Source organism: Triturus cristatus, chromosome 11 (assembly GCF_964204655.1).
Source record: "Triturus cristatus chromosome 11, aTriCri1.1, whole genome shotgun sequence".
NCBI lineage: Eukaryota > Metazoa > Chordata > Amphibia > Caudata > Salamandridae > Triturus > Triturus cristatus.
In genome coordinates this window covers 106,858,895-106,885,380 of record NC_140594.1, presented here as the reverse complement: position 1 = coordinate 106,885,380, position 26,486 = coordinate 106,858,895, and the positions used below count along the sequence as shown (strand labels likewise).

General features: G+C 45.4%; 1 protein-coding gene across 1 annotated transcript in view; it reads left to right on the top strand.

The window, feature by feature from the left end:
• LOC146783432 (glutathione S-transferase theta-1-like) overlaps positions 1-25,258 on the top strand; it is a 108,665-nt gene extending 83,407 nt beyond the window's left edge. The window contains exon 5 of the mRNA XM_085634341.1: positions 22,952-25,258. Within this exon, the coding sequence (XP_085490467.1) occupies positions 22,952-23,149 (198 nt within the window). The 3' untranslated portion in view covers positions 23,150-25,258. The remainder of the gene's footprint in view (positions 1-22,951) is intronic.
• The last annotated feature ends 1,228 nt before the right edge of the window (positions 25,259-26,486 follow it).

Here is a 26,486-nt window from a genome sequence, read left to right as displayed (position 1 = left end):
GTTTTCCTGAGGACAATAGAATGTCTCTTAAAACCGGAACAAGCCCTTGTGATGACAGCATCAACCAAAGACTCATGAGAACTCTGTAGGACGATCTCTGATTATCCAATCAGAGAAGCCCAAAACCAATAATTGATACTTTCTGACATTGATTTTATTATAAAAGACGATAGAATAGTGAGGTTGGGAGAGCTCTTTTCTGTTTCCTGACGTTATGCTGACGGAGAGGACGGTGACGCTGCAGGACAGCTGTTTCCCTGAATCTTTGACGAACTGAATTGCTGCCCAATTTCCTGATGAACTGAACTTTTCAATTAAATGGGCATAGATTGACAGGACGACTGGATTTGACTTAGAGGACGACAGTTAGCCAGAATAGGTAAATATGATGATTGGCGGTCTGAATCACAAATGATCTAACTTGCATTAATTAGATAAAGATTGATTTGATTAATTACCAAATGAGTTGGGTTGTTTATTCATAAGAGAATGTATTAATTCAAAGTAAATAGAGAATTAGAATGCACCCTAAACCAGCAACTAGCAGATTCATCCCCAATCTATGAGAGGAATACTAAAGATGGAATTTAGATCTTAATGAGTTGTAGCAGTTTATGTAGATTTATTGCTCATTAGGATAGAAAGGTATTTCTTCTCATGTCAGCGTTTGGAACAATCATCTCCCAAGGAATACAGACTGATGATGAGTGAATGTTGGTGTTATGGGCCCCACCAGTGAATGTATTGATTGAATGTGTTAGTGAGATCTCTGGTCTGTGACGGAGGGAGGGATTTTGTATTCCACGCTGCATCACGGCCAACTTGATGCTGTTTCCTTGATAAATGTTACAAAAAACGGAGCATGCACCACTACCCCCCCCCAACTGCATTCTATGACAATGAGGTATCGTTTGTAACAAATAAACATGTTTTATGAAAATATATGTCCTACTCCTTGCAGTATCATACTAAAGAATAATTGTGGTCTGCCGAAGTAATATCTAAAATTAATCGCGGTGAGAATAAAATGCAACAAAAAATATAATATATTCCTCGGCGGCGACTTCGCTCACACTGAATTTACATTTTATTTCCACACCTGCTTTCAGTGGGTTGTGAAAACAAGTGGAAAACGCCAAAAAAGCCCAGCAACATTCACAAAAGCAGTTTGCTCTCGTTAATCCCATTTTTAGAGCTCTTGCACTCCTATTCAGCACAAACTTCTAGAAAGGAACGTTTTCACTTAAGCTACATCGCAACAAACATAGTGCAATTTAAAAAAACACATTTTTACTCCTCCTTAAACAAGCATTAAAAATGCATTAGGTATCGCCTTTTATTAAGCTAAAGTCATTTGCTTTGCTGTACATTACTATTAGCAAAGCAAATGGCTTTAACTTAATCAAAGGTGAGACCTATTGCATTTTCAATGCTTGTTTAAACAGCCGGGGCTGCACATAAGGAGAGCACAAGGCAGAGTGCGGCTGTTCGCAGTGAAGAAACAACAAAAGTTGACACGGCAGTGATGGGGACGCTTTCTTTCAGGTTTAGATTAGGGAGGGAGAGAGTTGCAAAGATGTAGCACAGGCTCTGAATTAGAAAATAGCATTCGCCAGTGAAACCCCGTGACGCACTGTGTGATCTTGGACCAAGCCTTTTACACCTCAGTGATGTTTCTGGTCCTCCTCACTAAACCAGAGCCGTCACTCCTACATCCGTCCTTGGGAGGACCCCCAGAGGGTGTGCTGTGTATGTGAACACCTTACGTTCAGGAAGACTACGTTTGACTGATGAGCAGCACCCGATATAGCGCTTAAAGTAGCAGAAGATGGAGCTTTAATCACTGTAAGAAACAATTTACACTATTGGCAGCTGAATCCGTTATTAGCCAGTACACGATTAATCCTCTGTGATTGGATTTTTATTCCGTGGCTTTACTCTTCGAGGCTAAACGCTGTTCGATAGACCGCCAGGAGAATCAATGACTGCAGACAGGGGAGCGCTGGACACTAGATGGCGGGCTGACCCGGTGTGCACCCCCAAACCTGCGGCCGTGCACGTTCTTTACCCTCTCCTCGTCCATGCAGACCTGCTGCTATGTTACTTCTTCTAGACCGTAGTGCTTTGAAGCCAAGTACACTGCCAACATCGTGTGGAATTTCCAGTTCACGGACATAGCGGACTCCGCCTTTCACCCAATGCTGTGGTCTTGTAAAACAACTCCGCGGGTTATAGTTCCTGTTTCCGAGATCTTTCTGTAACTCATGCCCACTTTCTTTCATTTAATGTCCTGCCTTTCTTCTCCGTTCCGGTCTGAGCCACGAAGCCGCATTGGGTTGGCAGAAGCGCTGCACATACCAGGAAGCAGTATAACAAGACATAATGCTCCGTCCTTGCCTTCCTTTTTCTAGGGTCCCCTCCTTTCAGCTCTTGTCCCTCTAGATGCTCTGAAGCAGCTTAGGGTTAAACGCCAGCCAAGCAAGCAGTGTGACGTAGCATCATGTGCCCTACTCCAGTTCTCTAGACTAGAGCATTCCCTCTCCTCCATGCCCTGTCATTCCCTCTTCAGTTGCATTGCAGCGCTTTAAAGATGTCTTAAACGGAATAAGCACTATACAAGCAAATATTACATAAAGTGACATCCTCCCCTCGTCACTTCTGTGTACCACTTCCCTTCACATGCAGCGCTCTGACCCGATCTACATGTGGCATACGCACTATCTATGCAAACTGCTGACATATTACATCGGGTTCTCCTGTTCCCTCTCTCCAATTCCTTTCCCCCTCCCCTTGTTTCTCCTTCCCTCACTGCCTCCTTTGAGTACTAAGGTGCACTATAAATTTAGGGCAACTTTAGTGCCGACGTGACATAACTCCCAGGTTCCTTTCTTTTTTCTCCGGCTCCCCCCTGTGTCCACTCCTTCCCTCGCTTGCTCCTGCTCTGCGCATGCGCCAGTTGTTTACATACGTTTATTAACATAAGGAAAACAAGGCAACATATTTCCAAGTCTATGAAAAGTCACTCTGGGTGACCTCACATGGCCTTGTAGATATGGAAAAGCTCATTGCGCTGCTGGTGCGTCAATGAAAGTGATGCAAAGGCGGTGCAATAGGCTTGTAAATAAGCCCCTATATACATAACTTTTGTTGACGCAGGGCGCCCACTGATAGGGTGTGACCCACTCATTCCCATGTGGGGGCCCTGACCACAGCGCCCTCACATGGGTGGAAGGAAATTTACAAGCCCAGCCTTCCATGCAGGATTCAGTGATGAGGAAGCACAGCGCGCGCACACAAAGAAGGCGAGAGGACACGCACAGTCACGTAAAAAGGCTCACGCCATAGGAGCAAGAAATAAACACGATACTAATAGGGGCAAAGGCCCTCAGGATTAGGCAGCACAGTCAACAAGCACTGGCAAAGCCAATATGCCAGGTAGGCTGGTGCAAAGATTACTTGAAAGGATTACTTTTTAAATTACTTTTTATTAAAAGCATACGTCACGAAAAAAAAATACCAAAGCATGCGCATTAAACGTGGAGCCATATGCTTGTAATGCAGTTTTTTTTAAATTTAAAAACGACTCAGATAATTTTTATTATAACAGCTACTTTCTAGCGAGCGGATGTACATATAATAGGCACAGGAACCCGTCTTAGTTTTAAGGTGCATAATTGGGAAGTGATTCATATTAGTGCACAGCAAAGGCACTACTAGCCTTGAATTATTGTTTCCTGAAGCTGTGGTTTAAACATACAAGGATAACAATAAAGAGTGGAAAGAAAAAACATTGCCAAAGTATTGTCCATAATGGTCCGCCACTGAAGAGCACTTCAGTGAAGATGCCACTGGCGAAGAAGGTGAAAGAGTTCGGTGGAACCCAAAGGTGGATTCTGGAAGAGAAGTACCTTCAAGCAGAGGGGACAGAGTCTATCCCACTCAGGAGTGACCAGGAGGCACGGAAGTCGATAGCCCACCAATGTTGGAAGATGCAGGAGAGTTGACGGTGAACTTGGCGATGTAGATGTGCGGACCAGGCGACAATGTGGAAGACCAGGAATTGCTCAAGGGCTGTCCCACGTCTGATGTCAAGAACCAGGTGGTCGGTGTCTGACGGGAGCACCAACAAGTCTTGGCAGCGGCAACAAATGTGGCAGACGAAAAAGGTGCAGTGTCGGGCCAACAAGGTCCAAGGGACTCACCACAAGCAGGTAAGTCAGAGTAGGCCCTGAGCAAACAGAGGAGCCCACAGGAGCCAAAGAAGACCCTCAAGAGGACCCACAGGCCGGGCACAGGAGCCACATGAGGATCTTGAGCAGCTCACCAATGATGCAGGCCCACGCTGCAGAGGATGCAGTGAGGATGGAGATCTTGGTTGCAAGAGATGCTGGATGCAGGAGCTTCTTGGAGTCCAAAGATCTCTGGAGGAAAGAGTCACCAAGCCTTGGCAGTGACAAGTCGATGGGGTGCACAGGGGTACTGTTCCAGCATTTTTACTGGCTTCAAACTTGCTTTGAAGACAGTGTGGGCCATAAGGGAGTTGCAAAACCACCACCTGTGTTGCTGAACCTTTCAGAGACTGTGGGAGCTCAGGAAGAGCGGAACGGTCAGCTTTGTTGTGGTGCATGCAGATGCAGGGGAGTGACTCCTTCACTCTAAGGGAGATTCCTTTGGGTGTCTTGGATATCCACAGGCCTGTAAAAAAACCTGTATGGAGCACAGGCAAAGATGACGCTGAAGATTAGCTGGACGATGAGACCAGGAGCAGCAGCAGCCTTCCCAGTTGCAGTCTCCGTTCCCAAAGCGAAGTCCAACATGCCCAGATAGTTGAAGATGAAGTGGTTTTGGATCTGAATCTTGTCCCACAACGAATCTCAAGAGCCCCCCCCACAGGTAAGCCCTTAAAAGGAAGTCCGCATTGCCCTCCGCAAGGTTAAATCAGGCTGCCCCGCTGACCCAGTCTCCCTTCATATCTTGTCCATAATTGGGCCAGCCCTTCTCTCAGGCCTCACCAAGCTTTTTAACATATCCTTACAACACTCAACTGTTCCAAAAAGGTGGAAAGCGGCCATGGTCATGCCCATATTAAATAAGCCTACCCTGGACCCTAAGGAGCCAAACTACTGGCCCATCTCCCTTTCCCTTTTTTTGGGAAGGTCCTGGAGTCTCTAATTAATAAACTACTTACCACCTTCCTGGAGAGTAACAATCTACTGGACCCTTCTCAATCCGGGTTTCGGTCCTCACACAGCACGGAAACTGCTTTGTTGGGAGGTAGTTGACAACATAAGACTCTCCCTTGATGCTAGACAATCAGCCATCCTGGTTCTACTCGATCTGTCGGCCGCCTTTTACACCATCTCCCACAGCACTCTTGTGAATCATCTGTGGGAGATGGGTGTCAGGGGCACTGCAGTGAACTGGCTCAGGAGTTAACTGACAGATTGAACTTCGAAAGAGCATGTGGGTACATTTGTCTCCAGTAGCCAATCCATAGACAAAGGTGTCCCCCAGGGCTCTCTTGAGCCCCACACTCTTCAACCTATACGTGGCAACCCTAGCCAGTGTGATCAAATCATACATCTTTGATACAGTAGTGTACGCTGACGATACTCAGCTGCCAATCATGCTAGGCCCAGACCGGACTGATACCAAACTTCGATTCAGGAAGTGTATGTCTAATATACACATCTGGATGCAAACCAATCATTTGCAACTTAATGCCAGCAAGACTGAAATCATCCTCTTCGGCAAAGTACAAACCTTGTGGTCAAGTGACTGGTGGCCTCCCAATCTCAGCACATGTCCATCACCCAAGTCGGTAGTTCGTAACCTTGGGCTGCTGATTGACAGTCACCTCTCCATGACTGATCATGTCAATCATATGGCCAGCACCTGTTACGGATTAATGCGCATCCTTCGTAAGATCTCCCAACGGGTTCCACTGTCCTCCTGAATGCCGCTGATTCAAGGATTAATTATCAGTCGGCTAGATTATGGAAACGTCCTAATGGCCTCCATCAATGAAGAGCTCCTTACCAAATTACAGGTCCTCCAAAACACGGCTGCCAGACTGGTATTAAATCTACCGTCCCGAGCTCCCTCAATACCAAGTCTGAGAGCCCTCCACTGGCTTCCCATCAGAAAATGCATAACATTCAAGAGTAACTGTCTGGTCCACAAAACCATCTGTGGACATGGTCTACATTATCTTGTGAATAAACTGATCAGTAATAACCTCTCCAGAACTCTCAGATCGACCAATAAACATCATCTTACCCCATTCAAGATTCGCACCTTCCAGAAATGGTGGGATATCTTTCTCGCATCCTGCCCCCACCCTATGGAACTCCCTCCCTCTGCATGTACGTATGGAGACCGACCATAGAATATTTCGTACGGCTCTTAAAACCTGGCTGGTCTGAGTTCTCTTCCTCCTGTCTGCTCTCTTTTCTCTTTCTCCTCCTCTGTTCCACGGGATAGGCTAGTGCTTTGAGACCTTCAGGTGAAATGTGCGCTAAAATCTCACAACATAACATAACGAGTACCCCAAGGAAAGGGTTGGGACGATTCAGGGGTCCCTCCCAGAGGAGGGTCTGGCCAGTGGGGAGGATACTCCTGTCCTTTGTCCAGTTTCGCATCAGAGCAGGTGCCAACGGCTCCCTGAGCTTGTTCCAACTGGAGTATGCAAGGAGAGCAACAAATGTGCCTTTCAAAGCGCCTAGTTTTGCTGATAAGCGCCCCCACCCTGGCCGAATACACTTAAGTCCTGTCTGGGAGGTGATCAAACATCCCTGTGACAGGAAACATATTGTCCTGCCTTCCCCTGCGCGAGCTTGGCAGAATCGGGTCTCTAGTCGGCAGCAATCATAATCTTAGACTTCTTACCCACACAGTCTAGGAGAATAGTGGCCCAAGCGCTGATTCTTTCCTGCTTGGACTATGGGAAGTGTCTGTACATGGGGTTCCCCAAATACATTATTAAGAGACAACAGTTAGTAGAAAACGCGGCAGCAGGACTATCGCCAAGCTACCCAAACACACCTCAGCAAAAAGTGCACTGGCTTCCGGTGGAGCAGAGGATTAAGTTGAAGGCACTTTATCTGGCTCCTAGGGGAATCAACCATAAAGGATCCTCTTTGATAAGGGCCCCTCTGGTACCTTACAGCCCCAGCAGGAACTAAAGGCCCTCCAATGTACAACTACTAAAGGCACACCGAATTCAAAGGAGCAGATGGGGAGGTAGATCTTTTGGCATTTGACCCCTAAGCTATGGAAAGCAATGTTCTCTGAGCTCCGAACCGAATTGAAAGACACTTGTCAGAAAAATGCTTAAAACATGGATATATCCCCACTAGCCCTTGATACACACCACCTCAGAACCCACTAGTGTATGCTATGACTCACTCAGCACTGGGAAGCCTTCAGGTAGCTACTCGCTTTATAAATCAGCATAGCGTATGCAGACTATTGTTGTAGCAGTGTGCATGTGCACCCCAACTGAAGCACCTGCGTGAAGCGTTACTGCGATCCGTGGATGCTTAACCTGTTTGTGGTGTAGCTGTTTGCTCATGCAGATATGGGACAAGCAGCACCTACTTTGACTGTTCTACTAGCAGTGTGTCTTTCCCTACCTGCACGGTGCATATGACATTTCGGTATTATTAGTCGCATGCAGGCATGGCTGCAGTGTGTGAGTAATTTCATTTTCATGTGGTTCCTCATAGCCCTGGATAGTTTGCGATCTGTGGCTCCATTCTTCAGAGACCGCTTGATATAAATTTTTTTCCTGCATACAGGGTGGACTTGCCTCTGGTGAGGCCAATTCTTGCTCAGCCTCGCTGTATTGGGGCAGGATCAGTTTGGAAGGGAGGAACTTTTCCTGGGTTCTCATTTGCTTTTCTCATTCGCCTTTTCCTTAGAGGCAGGAATTTTGATATTATGACTGGGTTTCCCCGGCATGCATTGGCACAGCTTGATCACAAACCTGCAGGAAAGATTAGCTAGGGGTGGGTCCCCATCTTACAATTTGGTAATTCATCTCGGTGGAAGTGACTCAACTCCCTGGGGAGCTGCGTGCTAATTAAGGCAATGGAGTCTACCATGGGTGAAATCAGCAACATTCTCAAGGAAGGGTAAATAGCGCCATGTGCAGAGAGCTGAGGAGCTTTTTTTTCCTAAAGGCATGGCCCAATTAATGAAAGCAATGCGGGGTACTTCAGTAAGGACGGAGTACACCTGTCTGAGGTTGGTGTGGACTTGTCCCTCTTGGACCTGTAAGAAGCACAGGAAACTGCAGATTGCAAGTGACTTTAGAGCCTGCCAGGGTGGGGGATCCCTGGATGTGATGTCTGCCACATCCGAGGCATTGGTGGAGTTACAGGATGATCTGGAGGCAGTTTGGTACATAAGGGTACCATCTCAGGGAGCACAACAGAGGGCTGCTCTATGCCAAACCCTGGTAGTCTTTACTGCAGGACCCTGGGATTCAAGCAACGCACCCCATTAGTACCTTGGGTGGGTGCAAGCCTGGGCAACCGAGGGCTTGTCTGGTGACACTCCGCCCTCAATAGGCGTGAGTTCTACTCCTGGAATGGTGGTATACAGTCTGTAAGTGAGGAAAACTCCCCAGATGAAATTGTGGCAGTGAATGGGGTTGGCCCACAGTGCCATTTGGCTCATCATTCGGGCAGGGCAGCTTATGTTGCTTATCGCTGCCTGCCCTTGGATCACTCGTAAGTTAACCCAACATGTTGGCATATTTCATTTCTGAAATAAAGCTGCAGCAAACTGTTTTTCCACCAAACCATGTGTTGTCTGGTTTATTTCATTCCTTGTGTGCTAAGTAGTCCTTTACCAATGTTTGCTAGGGAGGGTTGCCTATATCAGAACTATTGCCAGGAACTGTCTGGAACAGGGAAGCTTTTCCTGGCTTCTTATTCGCTTTGTCTTAAGAGGTGGGGGTACTCATGAAGGAACTTGTAAGAACAAGTGGTGGGATACAGACAGGCCACACCACCCAGAGTGCTTACCAACGTCCATTACATCCATTAAAACGCAGTCATTACAACGAGCTACCTTGACAACACAACTGTTACAATGCAACTGCCTTTACATCGCATGCCATTACAACGCGTGCCATTACAACGCGTGCCATTACAACGCATACCATTACAACGCTTTATAAGGTAAGTAATGGAGATTTATTTTAGTATTGGGGTAGGTATGGGTTTTGGGGTTCATGAGAATAGTAATTTGTTTGAGGCATATGAGCTGTAGATCATATGCTGTGCATAGATCCCCATCTAGTGTTGGGTTCGGATGTTTGCACTTTGTTTTTCTATGAAGTCTTTCCAGTCATGAGGTAGGTGGTGACTCCTTTAGGTGATAGTGCGCATGGGCATGGACTACAGATTGTTTTTTTTTTTCCGCCTTCGTGTTCGGATGTATATCATTGCGCTCCGGTTCGACACCGTTCCTTTGGGGTTTTCCTCGGAGCGCAAGATACTTAGCCTCAACTATATTGTTTTCGATCGCGTCTCCCTTTCTATCATGTATCGTAATTACTTAAAGTAAGCTTTCGATTGGAAAGTTTGTGGAAGGCCGCGTCGGGTCGACCTACAGTCGATGGAACAAACTCCCTTTAATTTCTGCCCTGGTGTCACGGAAAACCGCGTTTGTCCTCCAAACACAGAGAACAAGACTGCGACGCATGCCAGGCTTTCCGCTCCAGCCCAGCCAGGGCTTGTATTCTTACCACTAGTGGACAAGCACCATCAGACCCAGTATATATAAGGGGACAATTGCCACTAGACTCCCTGGTTGTGTACAATGCAAGAAAAAGAGCCAACTCGCAGACAACAGGAGAGGCTCCACCTCCTGATAAGGAATCAAAACGTATTGATGCTTCAGGGAAAAAGGTAGCTTCTCAAGCAGCCAATTTCTGGCGTGTCGCCAACACTTTTAGCGCCATACAACAGTGCGCACTGGGATGAAATGGAGCAACTGATCCAATATTTACCCCCGGAACACACATCAAAAGCACAAGATCTGGTTCATGAAGGGCAACTTATTTTCAACAATCAAATAAGATGTTCTCTAGATGCTACTGACACTGCTGCTGCAGCAATAAACACTGGTGTGCTCTTAAGGCATGCATGGCTCTGTGTATCTGGTTTTAAACCGGAGGTCCAAACCTCCATTTAAAAGACCTCATTTGATAAGGAACATCTATTTGGCGCAGCGGTAGATTCTTCACTTGAGAAAATGAAGAAAGATACTGGGGTAGCCAAATCTTTGGGAGCCCTTCAGTCTACACAGGGTCGTGCTTCCTTTCGATGCTCTTTTTACCAAGGAGGTTCCAAAAATACCTCATCAGAAGCCACCTCCACCTATAAGGGCAATAGCCAACCCTCTCCATCTAAGGGTTATTTCAGGGGAGGTTACAGGGATAACAACGGTAAGGGCAGGGGACGGGGTTCAAACATATGCAACTCCCCCGCCAACACAAAGCAGTGGCTTGCCTTCACTTTCCCCCGGCCCCTCAACACCTGTCGGGGGAAGACTGTCAGATTTTCTATTAATCTGGCAATCAATAACAGACAATTTGGTACTCCAAATTATTCGTTCTAGTTACTGCCTGGAATTTTTCAACACACCGCCAAATATTCCACTAAAGCCCCACAAACGATCACGAGACCATCTATACCTCCTCAAATAGGAGGTTCAGTCTCTACTTCTGAAAGGGGCTACAGAGCCTGTGCTGCCCCAACATCACGGGTCGGGCGTATACTCCTTTTATTTCCTGATTCCTGGAAAAAACGGTTCTCTCAGACCAATTTTAGATCTCAGAGATTCAGTCAGACCATTTCCACATGGTGACACTTCAACAGGTACTTCCTATACTACAGAAAGGTGACTCTCTATCTACTCTAGATCTAAAAGACGCCTACTTTCATATACCAGTTCACCCTGCTCATCGCAAATTCCTCAGGTTTGTGGTAGCTGGTCAACACTATCAGTTCAGGGTACTCCCATTCGATGTCACCACCGCCCCAGAGTCTTCAAAAAGTGTCTGGCGATAGTAGCTGCTCGCCTGTAATGAAAGGTCTCAGATCGCCCCTGGACCAAGGTATGTACCGTCACTTTCCCAGGGAGAGAATATCAGTTCCAAACTTATGGAATATAACATATACACAGCACTTCCTAAGGTGGGCAAACTTTCAACACACCTCCAAAGGCAAAGCACGAAAACAATATCACATGAGTCTCCTCTAGACCAAGGTAACACACACAACACTTCTCTAGAGCGAGATGTACTTTGCACATCACTTGCCAGGAGTAGAACAACTTCCTATAACCCAATTACCTGCTAGAAGGGAATTCACCCATCCTTCTACAACAGAATACTTGGCCAAGAAGAGTCCACACCTCCTGCCACAAGGAAAAGACGAATTGGTATATCTGGGATATATTTATTAGTAAATAGCACCACACGGTAAGCCAAATGTACCGATCATAGCAGACTCTAACATATCAATAGTATGATTGAAACACAATCCAGGCAAACATATATGTAGAAATATATACATGTATATAAATGTATGGAACCTTGAAATAAAGTTATAGTAAGCAAGAACAGTAGGAAAACTAGAATTTAGTGGAACACCTCACCAACTGTCTGTCCATCCCGTTTCCACTTCGCCAAAAGGGAGTCTGGTTCTTCGGCTGAAACAGGAGATAGTAGTGACACTATACGTCCCACCGCCACAGCTGCACGTCTGCCCTGTGATGAACTTCCACTGGCCAAATCCCAGACACCTCCTTTAGTACAAGTGGAGACGTAAGACGAAGCTCCTAGTGAGCCTCGCCCCCTTTTCCCATCAGAGTCCGTACCACTCTGCACCAAGGCCACAGCTTCAGCTGGCCAGGCGTCTGGTATGGCTTCCGAGCAGAGCGAGCACATACCTCTGACAAGAACCAGTTCTCTCTAGTCAGTAAAATGTGAAAAACAGGAGGAAAGCAAAACATGCCCTTCTCACCTAGTGAAGCTCAGAAAATGGCGACCGCTCAGAAAATGAAGTCACTCAAGCATAAGCCTCTATTCATGCAAAAGAGCAAAATTAGTATGCAAGATGAAGATCAGGCCAAAGCCAATAGCAAGCACTGCCGTTAAGCAAGATTAAGTCAGAATCTGAAAGAGAAATAATCAAGCCCTACTTCGTATCTTATTCTTACTAGGCAGGCCTACACATCACTATATTATTTTATAATATGCTAAATAAGGCTGAGATGGTGATGGGCGATGGTCATTATCAGGCTATTTATCCACATAAATGGCACATTCATTACATCGCCTAAGTAGTCAAAGCATCCAGGTCTTCTCATACTTAGACGATTGGCTCATCTAAGCCAACACGTACCAAACAATGTCTGCAGCACACTGTCAAGACAATTCGGCTACTGCATCAACTAGGGTTCACAATCAATGTGCCAAAATCACATCTCCAACCAACAATACAAAGGACTACCTAGGAGCCACAATAGATACAAAAAAACTCTTGCTTTTCCCAGCTCAGCCAGAATGTTCAGGCTTTAGTTCTCCGCTTTCAACCCAACCATTGGATTCCAGCTTGAACTTACATGCAGCTACTGGGAATGATGTCATCATGATCGTTCCCCATGCCAGACTGCACATGCGTCCACTTAAGGAATGCTTAGCCAGTCAGTGGAACCAGTCTCAAGGTCTATTAACCGATCTAGTGTTGGTAAGCGTCCGTACTCATAGCTCTCTGCGGTGGTGGAGCACACAAAATTTATCAAAAGGATGGCCGTTCATAGACCCAGTTCCACCGATAGTACTGACAGCGGACCCGTTCCTCACTAGCTGGGGAGCTCATCTACAACAGCACAAAGTGCAAAGCTTGTGGAGCCTACAAAAGAAGTTGCTCCACATTAATTACCTAGATCTGCTTGCAATATTCCTAGCACTCAAGGTGTTTCAAACTCACCTAGAGGGCAAAGCTGTCCTAATTCGTACAGACAACATGACAGCCATGTATTACATACAAAAACAGGGGGGCACACACTCTCCAACTGTCCCACTTGGCCCAAGACATCTGGAGGTGGGCCTTTCAGCACAAACTTTATCTCCTAGCGTAACATCTCCCAGGAGTCAACAACCAGATTGCAGATCTCCTCAGCAGGCTGAGACAGCAAATACACAAATGAGAACTCCATACTTTCAACATTAGGGAGTCTCTCACATAGACCTGTTCGCCACATCCCAAAACGCAAAATGCCCAAACTTCGCATCCAGGTATCCACACCCATTGTCTAAAGGCAATGCACTATAGATGAATTGGTCAGGGATATTTGCCTGTGCTCTTCCGCCTCTTCCACTCATTCCATAAGTGGTTCAGAAACTCAAACAAGCGTCTCCGACACTAATCCTAGTTGCTCCCACATGGGCTCGGCAACCTTGATTCACCACCCTATTGGAACTCTCAGTACTTCCTCACCAAAAACTACTTCTTACACCCAATCTTCTGACAAGGAGCCATGGAGACATAAGACCCCAGTCAACTCAATCTGGCTCCTGAAGTCTTAGAGTTTGGCTATCTTATTCTACCACCAGACTGCATGAATATTATCAAAGAGGCTTCTACAAGAGCCTGCTACGCAACAAAGTGTAAGCGGTTTGTAATATACTGTAACAACCACATCAACCCACTTGATGCTTCTGTACAAAACATTATATGTTCTTTGTTACATCTACAAGGGTCCAATTTAGCGTACACTTCCATACGCTTACATCTGGCTGCAATATCAGCATACCTCCAGAATAGACAACATCTATCTCTTTTTAGATTGCCTGTTATCAAAGCCTTTATGGAGGGACTCAAAAGAGTCATTCCCCCAAGATGTCCACCTGCTCCAGTATGGAATCTCAACATTGTTCTCACCAGACTAATGGGTCCACCATTTAAGCCATTGCAAAAATGTGAACTGCAATTTCTCACATGGAAAACTGCTTTCCTCGTGGCTATCGCATCACTCAGAAGAGTGGGTGAGCTTCAGGTATTAACTATAGAAGAACCCTTTTTACAAATGCACCAAAATAAAGTGGTTCTTTGGACTAATCCTAAATTCCTTCCTAAAGTAATTTCTGCTTTTCATATCAATCTGTTGAGTTACCCGTGTTCTTCCCTCAACCAGATTCAGTGCCTACACACATTAGATGTGAAGAGAGCATTGCTTTATTACATAGGAAGGACAAAACCTTTCCGTAACACAAATCAACTTTTTGTCGCTTTTGCTTCACCACACAAAGGCAATCCCATATCAAAATCGGGTATGCCAAGGTGGATAGCCAAGTGCATTCAAATATGCTATGCAAAAGCAAAACGAACGTTAGCAGTTCCCCCTAGAGCACGGAAACTTGGGGCTTCTATGGCATTCTTAGGAAATATACCCATAGATGACCTATGCGAAGCTGCAACATGGTCTACATCTCACACATTCACAAAACACTATTGTGTAGATGTGTTAGCAAGACAACAAGCTAGAGTGGGCCAGGCAGATTTACGTACACTATTTCAAACCACTGCAACAGATACAGGTTAGCCACCGCTTTCGGAGAGAACGGCTATGTGGTCTATGCACAGCATATGATCTACAGCTCATATACCTCGAACAGAAAATGCTACTTACCCAGTATGCATCTGTTCTTGGCATGTAGGGCTGTAGAGTCACATGTGCCCACCCGCCTCCCTGGGTACTTCTACCTGTTGCAGTAACATCTTACTTAGATGCATACATTCATGGACATCTTCTTTTACTACTCTTACTAACTCCATTATCACCCTCTACGGGAATACAATCTAACAATGGAGTTGATGCCCATGCACACTATCACCGAAAGGAGGAGTCACCTACCTTGTGATTGGAAAGACTTCTTCGAAGAAAAACAGAGTACAAAGATACAGACCCAACACTAGATGGCGAAGAGAGACCTTCCTGCACAAAAACAATCCATGGAGGCTTTGTCCTCGTTCTACGTGTGCTGCATAATGCTTCACACATGGAAAGAGGAAAAAATTGGGAGAAATGAAAAAATTTCTCCTTGTTACGCCTGCCCTGGAGAGGCGTACAGTTTAGGTGTTACCCCAGGTTTACATAACTTTGTAAATCTGGGGCAGCATCAAAATCCATGGAACTCCTCCTTGATACAGAGTAAGGCAGGCAGTGCTTTGCACTGCTTTATTTATTTATTTGGGTTTACTTTTATATAGCGCTGGCTAGACACGAGGGTATCAGAGCGCTCTACAACACATAGCATTCATAGAACGATTCACAGTTGACATAGTATAACAAGAGGGGATGAAAATAGCATAAAATAAAATACGTATCTCAAAGAGAAACAGGAAGAGTTTTTTTTCCTAAAATCATTTATGACATAGGTACGGTAAGTTCACTATTGAAGTCCCCAGTCCCCGAGATGTCCCAAAGGTGAGACTGATTGTATTGCAAATGCTTGTTTTATTATACTTCGACCATTGACACTGAACAAATAAATTCTGCCCCTTGACTGTGCTGCAGATGGCGTAACTGGACACCTTGGCTCATATCAAAACACAACGTAGGAGAGACGAGGGAAAGAAAGGGGGCGAGGCTATCTCTGACTCCCTCAGAAAACTTTTAATCACACATGACAGAGAAGCAATCATAGAGAATAAAGCAAAGTACTAGCCATAGTAGGTGGGAAAATCTATAGAGATTTTAATACTGCCCTCACACACCCGAGAGTGTCATGCTTCATCATAGGGCCGCATCATACACCCAGGTGCAGACCAACACCTTGGGTGGAGCGCAAATCTTTTAGAGAGGAAAGAGAGGTGATTTATGATGAAGTCGAGTGGTGAGGGTACAGTATAAATGACAAATAGACAGAATCAACACAGCAATGAAGTTCTGACAGTACTGAAACGAGTAGTCTCCTAAAGAAAGGGACCAAAGAAAAGTGCAGAGGAAAGAAAGTATAAAACTGTCTCGAGGTTCACCCTCAATTTTATTCCTGTTAACCTCGGGCAGGGTTAAAATAAATGACATGGGGTATCAAGGGCAGGTAACGACCCCGTAATCCCCACTGCTAAAACCAACATGTTTCTGCCAGTATTCTCTGTGCCCATCTGGGTCACTCTGGCATTCGTCAGGGTATAGGTCCCTTGTCTGGTCTAACCCACTGTTTGGGTATATATTACCTTAGTACTCAGGGTATTACCCCGGCGTTCCTCTACAATGAGATTTCCAAGAGGATTTATACATAAGAGTTTACAGTTTAAATTCTGAACCCGGAACGGCGGGGGAAGGTGCTCTTGTCGTCACACTTACTCCAAAGAGACACTCTCTCTTGTTGCCCCACAGCCGTCCTCCGACTTGGCTCATATCCCTACTTTCTTTGCAACGTGGACAATCGGTGTGTCTGTGGAAAGCATTTTCCCTGAACTTTGTTTCAGTTTCCTCAAGTACAAATTGCGGGAGCACCTAAAAGTCACTCAAAACAGACTGTTCACTGTACACACAAAGGTTCATTTGTGTTGGTCTTACTCCATATCTGAGGCCATGCAAATCAACACTGGGTTTCTTTGTGCCGCCTCATAGATGTGGTTGAGAGGCCTACGCCACCAGCGCGTCTAAAAAAGTGAGTCTCCGGCGGCATAGGGCTCTTGTATATAGCCCCGTAAGTTTACTGTCTCACTTTGACGCACTTAGTCTCACTTTGTCTCACTAATTCACAAAGTATCACTCATTCTTCGTGACCCACTCTGTCTTACGCAGTCCCACTCATTCTGAATTAATCAGTCTTACTCTGCCCCACACACAGTAACACTCAGTTACTCATTCTCCTCCCTCACTCATATTCATTATCACACATACTCATCCTTACTGTCACTCATTCTCATTCACTCTTACTCCTTCACTGACTCTTTAACTCGCACACATAGTCACACAGACATGCTGATAGTGTTGAAATGGCGCAGGCACCTTCATGCATCTGTCAGCAATCAAACAATGTCGCTAGCTGCCTCAGTTTGTTGCTGGACCTGCATTTTATATTTATTTACCAAGAGTGAATAATGATTCACTCTTGATACAGTAAAAATGGACTGTAAAACAAGGAGGGTGTAGTGTAGCTGTGGAGCCCATAAAGGAGAGCCACCACTGGTCCAGGGACACCAATCCAACCACTCAATTCTCCATCCTTTCACTTATCCACCCCATTCATGCATCCATTCATCCATCCTTTCAGTTATCCATCTATCCTTTTGCATACCCATCCACCCTTTCTATCATCCTTTCACTCCATCCATCCATCACCCTCTCTTTGGCTCATCCATCTATCTACCCTTTCATTGAGCCATCCATCCTTACATCCATCCACCCTTCATCCCATCCATCTATTCATTTATACATTCCACCATTTTTTTCTCACTCAGCCATCCCTCCTTTCACTCACTCATCCATCAATTCAGCCTGTCACTTATCCATCCTTCAATCCAGACATATATCTACCTTGCTTTTCCCATATCCATCCATTGATTTACTCATCCATCTTTAAATACATCCTTTCACTCATACATCATTTCGCTCATCCATGCATATTTTCACTCATCTGTCCATCCACTCATCCACCCTTTCACACTTCCACTCATCCATCCTTTCACCCATTCTTTCATTGATCCATCTTTTTTCTCCTCATCCATTGATCCACCCTTTCCCTCATCTTCCATCAATCCATCCTTTCCCTCCTCCAGCCATTCACCCTTTCACGAACCATCGATCCATCCATCCACCCTCTCTCCCTTCGATTCATCCTTTGTCATTTGTTCTGCATCTATCTACCATTCCATTCATCTATCCTTCCTTCCACTCATTCACCCTTCCAAGTTCATTTTGAGCCTTTGTCTGCGAACTGCAGACAGAAGAAGCCCATCAAGAACCCTACTATCTCTATCGCTGCTAAAGCAGGGAGGGGGTGGGTGGGTGGATGGGTGTGGACGGCGGGCGGGGCGGGTGACGATGCCCCTGAGACACACTTACCTCTTAGTCCACTAGTGCAGTTGTCAGCAGCTGGCGAGAAGGAGTACTCTGTGTGCTCCGCTCCATAATGCTTTTTTCCAAAATGAAACCAAATTCTGTACTAAACACGTGTTCCTGTCGGGAGAGAAGCCCCCTGCACTCCACCTACAGTCTTCCCCTCTGTGATAATCAACAAATTGTTGCCACTCACTCCCTCCTTCTCCTCATCGGCCTGCCCCACCCACTAATGTGTACCTTTTCCTAGGGCCACTGTTCATGCGCCCCAAAAGAATCCATGGCATTCTAATACAGCACTCCCTTTACAGTAGGACATCTGCAAAGTTCACTATAGTTCACCCAGGAGATTCAGCACACTGCCTCAGAGCAGTAATTTATTTTTAGCTGCTCTGTTTATTTTCCCTGTTCTTGCTTCTTTTCCGAGGGTGGCAGGGCAACGCCCCTTTTGCCCATGTACACCAGTCGCTCCTGGTCAGCAATCAAGCAATGTCACTAGCTGCCTCAGTTTGTTGCTGAACCTGAAGTGGGTCTGCACTTTATTTTTACTGTACCAAAAGTGAATAATTATTACCTCTTGATGCAATAAAAATAGACCAGACAACAAGGAGGTTGTAGTGTAGCTGGGGAGCCCATAAAGAAGAGCCACCACTGGTCCAGGGACATCCATCAATTAAACTAATCCATCCACTCAATCCTCCATCCTTTAACTTAACCACCCCTTTCATCCAACCATCCATTCATTCATCCTTTCAATCATCTTTCAATCTTTTCACTTATCCATCCACCCTTTCGCTCCATCTGTCATCCTTTCACTCCATCCATCATCCTCCCTTTGGCTCATCCATCTAGCCACCCTTTCACACAGCCATCCGTCTGCGTCCTATCCATCCATCCATCCACTCATACATCCCTCCAATCATCTTTCAATCTTTTCGCTTATCCATCCACCCTTTCGCTCCATCTGTCATCCTTTCACTCCATCATCATCCTCCCTTTGGCTCATCCATCTAGCCACCCTTTCACTCAGCCATCCGTCTGCGTCCTATCCATCCATCCACTCATACATCCCTCCATTTACCCTTTCACTCAGCCATCCATGCTTTCACTCATCCATCCATCTATTCATCCATCAATTTACCTTTTCACTCAGCCATCCTTTCATCCAGACATCATCTACCCTGCCTTTACCTCATCTATCCTTGTTTTTACTCATCCATCTTTACATACATCCTTTCACTCATCCATTCATCCACCCCTTTTACACATCCACTCATCCATCCTTTCACTCCATCCATCCACCCTTTCACCTATAAATCCATCCATCCACCCTTTCACTCTTCCATCCACTCACCCTCCCAAGTCTATTATAAGCCTTTGTCTGACAAGCTGCAGTCAGAACAGACCCATCAAGAACTCCACTCCATCTGTAGCTGCTAAAGCAGGGAGGGGGGTGAGGTGGGGGTGGGGGTGATGCAGAAGCTTATCTACACACTTACCTGTTAGTCCACTAGTGCAGTTGTTGCCCAAAGTTGGTTTCTTCCTTCTCTTGGGCCTCAACGGTTGAGATAAGGAGCTCTCGGTGTGCTCAGCTCCATGATGTGTTTTTCAATGAAATCAAATGCAGCGCTAAACACGTGTTACTGCCAGGAGAGCAGCCCCCTGCACTCCACCTAATGCCTGCCCCTCTGTGATAATCAACCCCACCCATTCCATCCTTGTCCTCATCGGCCTGCCCCACCCCCAGCCTTGGAGTGCATCGAGTTTTGTGACTCCTCCCAGGGGCCACTGTTCATGCGCCCCCAAAGCAACCGGATCCATGGCTTTCTAATTCAGCACTCTCCCTCTCATGTGATGTCATTGTTATAGCTTGTGTCTGCAGGGCGAAGAAAACCTCACCTGGCTGGCGCTTGTGCAGTTGGACATCTGCAAAGTTCACTAGAGTTCACCCAGGAGATTCAGCACACCGCTGATTCAGCTGCTCTGTGTTTAACTTCCCTGTTCTCGCCTCTTCCCCGGAGGGGTGCAGGGCAATGCCCCTTTTGCCCATAAAGAACAGTCGCCCCTGCTGTGTGTGACACCGTAGTTGAATGCTATTTAATCAGCACTTATTGATAGAGGCAATCCTTGTATTGTTTGGATTTTGGCACCTGTTTTGTAACAACAAACTACACTCATTCTCTAGTGGGAACATGATATAGGGGTTGGCTGATTCAAACCAGCAGGTTACCTGTTCATAGAGTTAAGAGAATAGGTAAGATTAAATGTAATGAGGTCACCAGAGCCAAAAGAATGGAGGGTTTAAGCGTTTGAACAACTCTATCCAGGTGTAGTGCACACCCTCATCTCTGTTACTGGCCAGGCACAAGTGTGAACGTGGGCAGATCTGTGTGAAAACACAGAGCGAGGGCTCCACATTAGAGGCACCTTTTGTTACATGAAAAGACACAAATGGGAAATGGAGACCAGCATGCAGAAGCAAGTCGATAGGCAGCTCTCATTTCTAAGGTACTTATTTTTTTTAAACAGTTAAGTCTTTATCCATATTTATTTCTGTTAATTGTATCGATATTTATCTACAGTTATTTTTCATGGGAGAAAAGAAGCTAAAACTAGTATTTTACCATGTTTATTTAAGGAGAAAACGTACCCTTGCATTCAGTTTAATTAAGATGCTCGGAGACCTGATGGCTCTCATGCAAACTTCCCGCATTCTAAAAATACGTGCCTCGCCTTTACAGGGAACATGCATATTCATCTCTATAACATAGGATATTCATCGTGACGTTCTGTCTCTATGAGCCCCCAAGTCTATAAATGACCCATCAAAAATGATTTTAGTTATCTTTGCTGTGGTTTTGTTGGGACAAACATGTTCTCTCTTAAGCACTCCGCTTGTCATTGGAATTAAAATCCCCCACCCTTAGCCCCATCAGTTAGAACTTGCTGGAATCAAGGAACCTGCCAAGAAGAGCTGGAAGAGCTGCCAGGAGGAGTACTGCCCCTTTGCTGTGGTGTTCCTTTGCAGGGTTGGCCTGCAGTTGCTGCTTCTGCCTTGGGCAGTGAAAGGACTGGACTGAACTTTCTCAACTGGTTGCGGAGTATTTCTAAGGGCTTGAAGTAGAGCTTACCTCCTGTTCTGAAGTTTCAAGGACTGCAAAGACTTCACCGACCTCTGGATACCTCGTCTGGAACCGTGGTTTCAGTTGCCACAGAGGGAGGAAAGCAACCTACTCCGCCGCTGGTTCCGTGTCCTGAAGGCACCGCAGAGGGCCCAGCCGCATCTTGCACCGCGACCCTGGTCTCACAGATGACGACCGCTGACTTTGACACCCATGACTGAACCGTGACTTTGTGGTACAGCTCGGAAGTCTTGCGACCTACTGCCTAATCCACCACTGCCGTCCGGACCGACAGAAGCCAGCTCCCCACACCCGGCTCTGTCGCCTGCACCGTGATCCGCAACGAACACCACCTTCACTCCGCACCGCAGCCCTGGTCTCACTGATGCCACTGGGCGACCGTGACGGAGCTGCTGCCTGCACTGCGCGTTGAGGGTACCGCACACCACATCGCTATGCTTCACATTGCAACCGGCCCACATGAACGTGACCGGGCGCAACGAAAAGTTTACAAGTCTGCCAACACCATGAACGACGCAGTCGGACGGAACTGTTGGATTCTGTTGTTTTCAGCACTGCGGTAGCACCGGAAGGAGCTGCCGCCTTCAAGGAACTCCTTTTTTATGGTTATTCTTGCAAAGTGCATATTTTTAATTACTAAATTGGATTTTTATTGTTTTGGTTTTGTTTTGAATAAAGTATTGGATATTTTTCTAAACTTGTGTGTTGTCCTTATGTAGCATTTTTCACTGTGTTACTGTTGGTTATGGGCAAATGCTTTACACACTGCTCTGAGATAAGCCTGACTGCTTGTGCCAAGCTACCAAGGGGGTGAGCAAGGGTTATTACAGTAGTGTATCCCCCTTATCCTGACTAGGAAGAAGGGTCCCTACTTGGACAAAGGTGCAAACCATTTCCCAACTAGAAATCCCCATTTCTAAAAAGGCTCTCATTCCGATCTGATTGCTGCTTGCCTCCAAAGCCGCCAATTATTTGTGGCTCAATAGGTAGCTGGCATTGATGCGGTATCCTGTGGCTCACAGGAAGATACCACTTACATATTTTTTGTTTCTGTGGTACTGCTTCAAAGTCCTGGCCTAGTTTGTTGCTTGAGTGGCAGAGATGTTGACATTATTAGGGATATTATTTCGGCATCCGCTGCTGTTTTATTGCAGGCTGGACCTATTCGCTCCAAAGTAATTTATTTATTTTTGCTAGATCGGAAAAATGTCTGGATTTGTATGCGTAAAAGTGATGATTTTTGTAATGTATGATATATCCTGATAAAGTTTTCTTCCTAAAGTGTGTAGAGTTTCTTAAAACAGTTAGTCAACTAGAATTTTCAATTGATTAAAAAATGACTGCATTGGAAGTCTAGCAAAATAAAGGTGGTGGAGGGAGGTAGTTCTAACGGCTAGCATGGTTTTCCAGTTCCAAACTGCAATATCTTATCAGCAGTGAGGGTAATAGAATACAGTAATGGCTATTTTAGCAATAATTCTTACAACTCACCATGACAGAGTGCACACAGCAACCTGTTGTCCTTGGGTGGTTAAATAATCCATATTATTGTTAGCCCAATGGTACTCATTTTATCAACCTAAAAGAAGGAGAACCGGAGTTAAATCATCTGATTGTAAGCTGGTCTCCTTCAGCATATGCTTGTAATTTGGCCACAATGAGTTAACCTGCAGGTCAGAACCAGAATTCATGTCCACTTGTTTTTAATGCAGGTTATTGGTGCTGGTGTGGACATCTTTAAAGACCGCCCGAAGCTGGATGCCTGGCGTGAGCGGGTGGAAGCAGCCCTGGGCACAGACCTCTTCCAGGAGGCGCACAAGAACCTGCTGGCCTTTAGGACTCTGAAGAAGGAACCCCTGAACCCCCAAAGGGCTGAAGCAATGAAGGCCGTACTCCTCCGCTTTATGTAAAGAACTGTTGTTTATAAAGAAGGAATCAACCAAGCCAGCGTAGCATGGCCAGAGAAGGCTGGCAATGCTGATGGAGTCCCAAACCTCACTTGAGCTTATTGAAACATTGCAGAAAGGCACAAAAGAGTAGAGATTTGCACAACACACTCTTTGTTATGCATTTATAAATCAAAAAATATATATCACCACTTGTTCAAATGCATCCTTGACAACACACATTAAGGAGGCCGTTGATTATAGAGTTCTGCATAGAACAGACTAGCTTGCTGGTCCAGATAGAGGTAACACCCATTGGTCTTATCTTCTCCAAGCTGGTCCTTCTAACAAGGTACGAAGATATTTTAGAGAATGGTAACTCCTCCCGTCCCAGACCCGAATTCTAAAGGTAGTGGGTAAGCATCCTCTCTGATACTTTGAGACACAACTAGGTTCCAATCCTAGACTCAATCCTGAGCTTTCCTTTTTACAAACCTCTTAAATTCTATACTTATGGATCAAGTGGTGTAGTTGCGTTCAGCACACGCCACAGTTCCAAGGATTGTTTAGTTGGCATGGGGTAGGTCCAGGAAGGGAAACATGAACACAAGTAGCTGCCACAAATACTTGTTGCTTGCTCCACTGTGCCATTGTTTGACCAACTACAATCTGACGAGTAAGGCTCACAGTTTACCATTTCCACTGATTTTTACAGCTAAATACAGTAGGAAAACCATTTAGTTTCCTATCTCTGTTATTTTTTAACATATGGATAAAAACGTAAATTGTATTCTTTTTTTGTCTGATTCTAATGTTGTGACTGCTTGGCCGAAAGCTGTGCGGATTGACAGATAAGGGCTTAAAAAAAGAAAGTAATTTTAGTAAAGAGGCTTGAACAATAGTAGATATGTAAAACTTTGATACTAAAATGTTCATGTTTTCATATACGGGCATTGATTTCTCAACTGTGGGTGTTAATATCATTGAAACTTATTGGGTGTTCTAGCATGAAAGCATATTAATCTGTTACATAAATGTGAAAATACACAACTTCATTTTTTTCACAAAACCCAAAGTAAATAAGGGTAAGTACACTAGCAAAAAATAAATGTAGATAAATACTGACTGAAAAGTTGAAAAAAGAAATACCATACAACCAGGAGCCCTACTTATGAGTTGCTTTAAACCGCTCTGTGCATATTAGAGGTGTAAGAAATTGAAAGATTCAAAATGTGCAGGCTTTTGTGCCTTGTCATTCAATTGCAATTACTAGTTTTAGTGGTGAGTGAACTACTATCGAGCGATTGATTTGGTTGTTATTGAATACTATTAAGTGATGGAAATCCAAAAAACTGTTAAAATACCTATTGCTCTCAGTTGGTATATTTTTTGATTCATAAAGTTTTGAAAGTGGTAGTCTTCCCAGAATAGCTTTTTTGTGTCTTCTTAGATGTCTTTAGTTTTTGCTCTGAGTGTATAGAATGTCATGATCATGTCTACTAATGGGTTGTTTGACTAGAAACTGAAGAATGATGCTGTAATCTTGGGTGCCCTTTGACAAAATATGTGGTTTATTTGTCTGTGCTTCCAGTCTTGTAGCTGCTTACAAGGAGCCTACGAACTGTATTGTATTATATTTTATCGGTTCTGCTTTCTGGAATATGGTTGGATAGATGGTTGTCATGAATTAGCCGATACACAGCTTGATAGAGATATGCCATCAACATTAATAAACTGTAGAGGGACAAGGGGCAATCTCCGATTGGGGAGTGCCATCAGCCGATGCACAGCAAGATTAGCACTTCAGTGGTGTTGTATGACAAAAGAAGTTATATCTATATGATGTTCAGTGAGATATAGCTTTTCTGAGAGTTAACATTGAGTAATTTTCGATATACGATGAAATCTGAATGGAATATTGTAAATAACATGCGTTTCAAAATATTTATTGATACACACCACTTAAAGATGGTGCCCAAAATGTGGCGATAATGTCCTTCTTAGTTTTCATGACTCTTTATCGTAATATTTACAATGGCGCCTCTCAGTGTGAAATGCAAACATTGAAGAAGGAACATTCCGAAACGTGTTTGTTTTGTAGCGCTGGAAATGAAGAAAGATTGCAACTTCTAACCCCGTGAGTGCTATTACTTTTTTCCGGATGGGAGAGGAGTTTTGAGCTTGCATTTGAACACGGGGCATCACTGTGTAGACCGCACCCATCATACGAGTGATCCGCTGTGAAGGAGCAGGAATATAGATATATATATATATATATAGTAGGTAGTTATAGTTAGGACCTATTATCCATAGGAAATCCGCAACATTCTATTTGGAATAACTTTGGCGCCAGTTGACGAATCTTCGTGAAATTTTCAAAACTGGTGGGGCGCTCCGCTCCAATCCTGAAAGTCTCGGGGTGATTAGTCTAGTGGGGGCCGAGAAAAAAGGGGGGGTCCCAAAACGTGTTTTCCCCATGCAATTTTCCACAGGAACATTTAATCGAAGCTACAGCCCGAACTGCTGAACGAAATTACACCAAATTTGGCAAAGAGGTAGCACTTTGTTCACACTCGTGCCTTTTGGTTAAATGGTGAAAATCCGTTCAGTAGTTCCTGAGAAAATGAAAAGTAAAATCACATATCTATCTATGGCCTCGGAGGGTCCGCGTACCCTCCCGATCACGAGCTGTATGCTAATTGGCTGTCAACACTCCAAACCAGGAAGTGTTGGCAGCCATCTTGTGCCTTGGTAGAACTGAGTCACAAGAAACCTAAGAAAAAGACACAAAAGGGGGCAGGGTAGAAACACCCCGACCCCCTAGGCCTGCTCTGGGGGCCCCACAAGGACCTCCAGGGCCAAATAAAGCATTTTTTTTTTTTTTTTAAATCGGCGAGATTCGCGCACCCAGTGTGAATTTTGGCTGAAATGCGCTTCGTTGGTAATTAGCCCCCGGGGGTTCTAAGTCCCGGGGGCATGATCAAAAAAAGTGTGGGGGGCCCAATCCCCCCCCCCCCCACACTGCCCCGGGGACCACCACCTCTGGGACAAAGCATTAATAGTTGCGGGGGGGGCACATGGCCCCCCCGCAGCCCGTGGACTGCCACCCCCAGTGGCTTGTAAATGTAATGACGGGGGCCTTCCCTGGGGACCGCCACCCCCCGGGGCTCGATTTCATTTTTGATTGCGGAGGGGGCACACTGCCCTACCGCACCCCCGGGGACCGCCACCTTCCCGGGGCTCTAAAGATTTAAATTGGGGGGGTCCGTGACAGACCACCCCCCGGGGCTTTGTAGATGGTGGGAGGGGGGCCGCGCAGCCCCCTCCTGGAGCCTTGTGATGGCATTGGGGACCGCCACCC